Here is a 7,339-nt window from a genome sequence, read left to right as displayed (position 1 = left end):
GAGAGAGAGAGAGAGAGAGAGAGAGAGAGAGAGAGAGAGAGAGAGAGAGGCACCAGTGAACACCATGTGGTTGGCATGAGTGGGGTCTGAGGAATGAAGCCTTAGCAAAGAGCTAGGGGAGTATTTTTTTTTTCTTTTGCACAGTCTGAGAGGTGAGATTCAGAGAATAGGGTTGACCAGTCTCCCCCCAGTGCCTGTCAGTCCTGAGAAAAGTCCCCACCCCAAGCTAACCAGCATCCTGTCTTCTTTCAGGCCTGGGAAGCAACTGACTTTCTGATGGAGTCCAAGCCTGCCCTGCAGACAGAGTGACTGATGTGAAGATAAAGACCCTGCCCCTCACTAGTGACCTCGGATATGACATAAAGCCACCCCAGAGCAGCTGGCAAATTTGAGGCCAAAGGAGGAGAGCTGTCCTTCTTTGAGGATGGTGTCTCGGAGAGCCCCAGAGAGGACTTGTAGGGTTGTTGGAAGGGTGGTAGTGCCAAGAAGCTGGGGGCAAGGCTGGGTTGCTGTTGACCCTAGCGATGGTGAAATGCACCATCATAATGTACAGGTAGGGGACATTCCAGGTGGTGCTACACAGGAGGATAATAATCCATTATTCATAAATATTTGGCAGGAATGGCATGGCAGGCCAGGCAGGACTTCGGAGAGCCAGATGAGACAGTAGAATGTAGGGGACCTCAAGGGCTAGTGTCCCAGCCCAGACCCTCCACCATCACCCACTTGTCCTGTCTCCAGGGAGCTATGAATCCTTGCATTCTGAGCACCTCACAGTAAGTACCAGACAACAGTGGGACGCTCCCCAGAGCTCTACAGGCATCAGTACCCTGAGCCATTACCCCACCAAGCTGTGTGGAACTGTACAAAATTAAGGAGAACACAGCTGCTCGGTGGCTGTGCCTCGGTGACACTCTCATCATTCCAGAACCTGGCTCTGTGACGTGGACTAAGCGGACATGAAAGGGAGGGAAAATGGCCAGCAGAAGCCCATGTTGTGTTCCCAGCCCAGCTAGAGCTGGGAGGGCAATGGAGGGGCAGAAATCGGTGCTCAGAGATGACGACAGCTGAATCAAAACACCTGCTCCTGCTCCAGCTCCTGCTTTGTCTGTTCTTAAACGCAGTAACTCGTGATCCCGGGAAGTGGACAAGAAGACACAGCAGCATGGACTTGTTTGGGTCGATGTCGGCTTTTTGACTTTTTTTTTGGCGTCTTGAAGCTAGGCAGGCCGGCAGCCTTCTTCTTTGTCGCAGCCTGGCTTATGTCATTGGGAGCCAGAGGCAGGAGCAGGCCAGCCTTGCCTTCCCACGAACTTTAAGATGGAAAGTGCCGTGACCAGAGCCTCCTGTCTGGGTCCTCTCAGTGAGCCTCCTGCTGGGTCCTCTCTGTGACCCAGGCACAGAGCCAGTCTCATTAAACTCCTCCATTGATGAGTGAGCGGCAGAGCTGCAACCCAAGCTTAGGCTGGGGTCACCCTACTTCCTTATGCTTCAGTGGTTTAGCCCCATGGGGTGGGGCCACTCCTTCCCACCCTACTTCATCCAGGTAAAGCCTGGCATATGAGGTAAGACCAAACAGGGGTTCTTCATGAGTCTACAGCACGGGAATACAGTCCCACAAATGCACACTCTGGATCCTGGAGGTAACATGGACCCTGCCAGAGCCCCTCGTGATTGGCATCAGTGATCCTGGAACACCTTGCTGTGGTCCATCTTCTAGAGCTTGCTAAGGTCTGTTGAGTTTCGCTCTCCTTCTGAGGTGTTACCTCCTGGATTCAAAGGCTTTATTGGGTGAAATGTGTGGTACAGCCTCACAGGGGGTACGAAACAGTCACACAGCCTGGAGAGGGAATAAGAAAGAGAGGAACACACCGGCCAGGGAGCCCCAGGTCTACGGGGCATTGGCAATCAACCTTGAGGGAGCCTCCTTAAAATCCACCTTAAATTTCAGTGGATGCTGAGGCTTTGGTATGGACCCACACTGGACTACAGTATAACTTCCCCCAAAGAGTCTCTGCAAGTGGGAGGGGGGGATGAAAGCTTAAGAGGTTAAATTGACTTAATCCTGTTTACAATATTCAAGCAGAAAGCTCTTGGATTAAAGGTGTGTGCTCTGGCTGAGCCATTCCACAGCTAGAAGCAAGGTTTTTTTTACAGTAAACAATGCAATCCTGGGGTTCACAGTGTGATCAAATGTCCTGCAACAATTCTTTAACCTCCACATGCTGCACTCTGCGGCATGCATGCCCCCACACCGTATGCATTGCATCACACACATAGTAACATTAATTATATAAAAAATTTAAAAGGAAAATAATGGGGACTTTAAAAGGGGGGATTGTCGAGGTCAGATGGAGACACTGGGGTACTAAATAGCGGGTGTCAGGTCTTCTCCACCTTTAATAGAGTTCACATCCAGAACTTTGCCGTGGGCTCGCCATGAAGCTCCACGCTGGTCTCCACGCTGGTTTGCTTTGTTCTCCTTCTGTTCCAGGAGATGGGCTACAGTGGCAGCAGCTATCAAGTACATCTCAAGATGTCACAGGAGCGAAAGGAGCAAGCCTAACCACGCAGCCACAGATCCAGCCTTCGCCTGTGTCTCAAAGTTGATCCCAGAGCTCAGCCCACATTTAAGGTGCAGGGGGACTACTCACCCTGGGGGTGTCCGTGGCAAAGCTTTGGATATAAATTCTGTTTAAGGTGGAGAAGATGTTAGGTGATCATCTAGAAACTTCACCCCTCTGACCAGTGTTCATGGGGCTGGAAAGTAGTCTACCTGCTACCAGAGGAGAAAGGTAACCATCAGTATCACCTGGCTGTGAACACTGGGAGCTACAACACTATGTGCCTTCTAGACTTACTAGTGCAGTAGGGCACAGATATTTTGACTGGGTTTAAGGCCCACTCCAGGAAATGGACCCATACTTGACACTGCTCAATTGGCATGAACTAAGACAGTAGGAGAAGACTTACAGCTACCATCCTGCTAAAGGAACATAGCGATAAAATGCCTGCCAGTGACAGCCTGCTATGCACATAGTTCAGTGTCTTGCTCAGCCTACATCAGAAAATCTGCCTAAGACAGACTGGACACAGCGACCCAACATCGGACAGTGTGTAGTGAGGAAGAAACTCGGAGCTCTCAGTTCTTTTGTTGTTGTTGTTGTTTGTTTTGTTTTTGGGTTTTTTGAGACAGATTCCTTTGTGTAACAGTCCTGGTTATCCTGGAACTCCCTTTATAGGCCAAGCTGGCCTCAAAATCACAAACTCTCCCTGCTTCTGCCCCCTGAGCACTAGAATTAAAGGTGTGTGCCACCACCACCTGGCTGGAGCACTCAGGTCTAAATAGGGTGTCTTATCAAATCCCTCCCCCTCAAGACTGAGAGGTTTGTGTGGAAGAGGAGGCAGAAAGATGGAAAATGCCAGAAATGATGAATGAGTCCATGTTGGGTAGTTAGGGAGGGGGAGAGGATCTGGGAGGAATCTGGTCGGCTTCTCTGGTGCAGCCCTCATCTGGTGAAGGGCGCAGGTAGTGAGCACATGGCACCTAGCTTCCTTGCTTTCTGTGGGCAATCTGACGCATACTCTGCCGTGACTTCTGGGGTCACTTTCCCAATGAACCTTCTCACACAGTCTCCGGTCTGAGGAAGCCCAGTGTTGGCTGGCGCATCTGTCTCAGAATTGTGGGTGTAGGGGTGTCCCAATTCACTTCTTGGTCTGAGGGAAAATAAGAGTCCTGCCCTTTCCCACTCTTAACTGTGTTTCCAGTTGAGACTGAGACTGGATGCCTAAAGAAAGAACACCCCCACTTTTCCTAAAAGAAACAACAGCAGTGCTTGAGCAAGATCGCTATCAAAGAGCTAGGAGCAGCGGCTGCTCTTCCAGGGACCCAGGCTTAATTCATAGCACCCACATGGTTGCTCAGAATGTCTGCGACTCTGGTCCTCGGGAATCTAACATGCTCTTCTGGCTCAGGCATGCATGTGATGCACATGCATGCTGCAGGCAAAACACTCATACACATTAATATAGTAAATAAACCATTTGAAAAGAGCAGTATCAGGTGTGACTGCGTATTTGGTTGGCGGCTTCCTGGAAATCAGTCCCATGTCCTCGCTGCTGATCCCAGCAGGCTGGACTTCCTGAGAGTGACCTCTCAGATAGAGTAAGACCCATATAGACCTGGCTCCTCTGCCCCACTCCGAACACTCACCCACAGTATCACTGTAGTAAAGAGACCTCCAGGAGCCCCTAGCCTTCAACTCAGCCCTCAGCCACTTGGTTCTGTTAGGGGAACCACGTGATGGACCCTCCTCTCTCCACTGTTTGCCACGCAGGGCACATACCTGGGGCAGGTGGGCCTCAGAAAGTGTGCACTCACATCTGTTGGACGGTCAGGTGGGAGGCCTTCCTTTTCTTTATTTCAGGGTCAGTCAGGTGGAAGGAGGCCCAGGCCCAGCTACTCTATTTACTCTGGATTCTCTGCCCATGGTACATTGGATTGATCTTTTTCTATCTTCCTATTAGTTCAGCTTCAGAAAACCCTTCATCACCCCTGGATGTTAGGCCACACTCTGTCATCAGGCCTGCCTGGCCATTTTACATTCGTCATTAACTGATTTTGCCCTCCCCATGGGGAAGCACAAATTGGCTCTGCCTGTTAGTAACAATACTTCCTGGAAAGGGGTATAAATCACGCCTGGTGTCTCGCCCTCACCAGCAGAGGAGCACTGTCTACCTAGAGATACTGGGCTGGGATGTGGATGTGAGCGACAATTCCACAGTCCAGCAAGATCCCTTCGGAACACAGCCAAAGGCTGACAGGTTACAACATGCACAGGACACTCAGTTTGCATGTGGAGACGAAATGGAAAGAAGTGGGGGTGGGGAAGGAGCATGCAACCATTCCTGCAGAGATGGGAACAAATGCCTGTTCACTTCAGATGGGGCACGGACAGTGGACCTCAAAATGACTCCACTGAAACCCAGCTTGGTGCACGGATGACCAATGCGCTGACTGGGGTTACTTAAAGGGGCAGGGGAGACTCAAAGGCAGCTGCATCATGGGAAACTCACCCCAGCATGGGGGACAACCTCCAGAAGATGCTTCGCCGTGACTGTGGCCATCTGCACAACGTGAAGGCAGCTCCAGAAATCTTCCCTTGCCAGCAAGCATTCCTGCCTCTGTAATCTCTGGGAGGACCTTGGGGCTCTGGTAACCTTCTGAGCTCCCTGAGACTCTTAAGTCCCTCCTCCCTCCAGGAAGGCATGGGGACAAGAGCAGGCTCTTCAACAACAGAGCACTCTAAAGACCCTGGGACCCTGGGACCCTGGGATCCTGCAGGCTCTTCTTCAACAGAGCACTCTAAAGACCCTGGGACCCTGGGACCCTGGGATCCTGCAGGCTCTTCAACAGAGCACTCTAAAGACCCTGGGACCCTGGGACCCTGGGATCCTGCAGGCTCTTCAACAGAGCACTCTAAAGACCCTGGGACCCTGGGACCCTGGGACCCTGGGATCCTGCAGGCTCTTCATCAACAGAGCGCTCTAAAGACTCTGAGACCCTGGGACCCTGGGATCCTCTCACATTTTACCTTTGCGCACTGTTCCTGTGGATTTGGGGACCCAATGGTTTTCAGAAGTCAGCTGGGCATGGTAGCACACACTTTAAATCCCAGTCCTAGGGAGATGGAGGCATGTGATTCTCTGTGAGTTCGAGGCCAGCCTGATCTACATAAGTTACAGGCCAGTCAGGGCTATGTAAAACACTGTCCTCAAAAAACAAAAACACTAAAAAAAAATGTTTTCAAGTCCCCCGTTAAAGTGGACATGCCCTTGAGAGAGACCATCCTAAACTCCACTCTGATTTGGGGTAGCTCATAAAACTTAAGCATAAGAAGAAGGAGGTAGAAGGGAAGAGAAAGGACAGGAAGGGGGAGACGAAGAGGGGCTGTAGGGAAAGGAAAGTGGGAGGCCCCTGGTCTGCCAGACTTTGCTGACACTTAGCAGATCCTTGTAGGTGTCCCCAGGTGAGTGGAGTTCTCTGGTACACCCCTGTCCAGACCTGAGGGAGGAGGGCACCTTCAGCCTCCCTCTGCCTGTCTCCAGCTTCCTTCACTCGTCTCTCTCCTGTGGACAGTCTACTCTCTTTCCCTTCCCTCCTTCTGCCCGAGAAGCACTCCACTCCCCATGGACTGAGTGGCTAGGCTGATCGAGGACCCTAGTGTCCCAGCTGGCTGAAGTCCTCCGGTTGTCAATGGGTGAGCTTTGGACCTTGTACATGCCGGACTTCCCCGGAGTAAAGGAAAAGGGTTAGGCACTCCCAGGCCTCTCAGGGAAGGCCCAGCCCTTGCTTAAGGACAGGACTCAGTGATTCAGGAAGCTGCTTGATCACCAGCACTCTGTTGACCCACATCTCCAAAAATATGAGAAAAAGCCAAGCAAGGGTAAGTAAGTATTGTGACTTCAGAAATCTCTGAATGTCTCAGAAAACCAGGACCAGCAGGGAGGATTTGGTGAAGATGGCTCCTTGGCTCTCTTCACGCTGCCCCCAAAAAGGACAGCATCTGTTCTTGCTCTCAATGAGCCATTCCCCTGTCTCAACTCACTCCAGCAATGCCTCGTGTTCTCCATTGGACCCTGCAGCACAGGAAAACAGCTCCTGTTCCTCTCTCATGTACTTTCTCGTTACAAAAAAACCTTAATAATTCCCCCTGGCTTCAGTTTTCTGTAAGGTTTCCCACCACGGATATGCACCAATGGATCTCCCTCTCTTTATCACAGAAGCAACGGTGGCTGTTCATCCTGAGGGCCTAGCCACAGCACCTCATACCACAGCTGCTTCCAAGAGATGAGCAAGCCTCCTGCGCCCCCTCGATAGGGATATAGATAGATAGACCCATACATATATACACCTACCGTCTTATATGTGATAAATATACATGTAACTAAGATATAACTATATACATATATATTGAAACTGTAAAAGAAAAGATCTGGATTAAAGATGTGTCTTTCCAATTCAAAGACACAGATTAGAAGAGGATCTTCCCTCTTCAAATTAAGCAAAAATCCCTCACAAACATATCCCATTTTTAGTTTTATTTAATTCCAGGTGTAGTCAGGTTGATAGCCAAGAATAACCCTCATGGTCCCATCTGTGTTGCATGAAGTGTCCAGAGAGGGGAATCCATTAGAGACAAAAATCAGGTTCCCATAGGCTAAGGGATGCAGCTTGGGCGAAGGGGCGACAGCTAGTGAATGAGAAAGTTCCTCTGTGAAGCAGTAATCGGTGGTAGTGCTGGTTCCAAAGCTCTGGGGTCTATCACACACCATGTGG

At 50.6% G+C, this 7,339-nt stretch overlaps 1 protein-coding gene across 1 annotated transcript in view; it reads left to right on the top strand.

The window, feature by feature from the left end:
* Positions 1-3,190, top strand: part of Kif6 (kinesin family member 6) — a 320,310-nt gene extending 317,120 nt beyond the window's left edge. Inside the window, exon 23 of the mRNA XM_026785828.1 lies at positions 253-3,190. Coding sequence (XP_026641629.1) covers positions 253-269 — 17 coding nt within the window. The 3' untranslated portion in view covers positions 270-3,190. The remainder of the gene's footprint in view (positions 1-252) is intronic.
* The last annotated feature ends 4,149 nt before the right edge of the window (positions 3,191-7,339 follow it).

Source organism: Microtus ochrogaster, linkage group LG2 (assembly GCF_000317375.1).
Source record: "Microtus ochrogaster isolate Prairie Vole_2 linkage group LG2, MicOch1.0, whole genome shotgun sequence".
Classification (NCBI taxonomy): domain Eukaryota; kingdom Metazoa; phylum Chordata; class Mammalia; order Rodentia; family Cricetidae; genus Microtus; species Microtus ochrogaster.
Note: the sequence above shows the minus strand (reverse complement) of the source record. Positions and strands in the feature narration are given on the sequence as shown.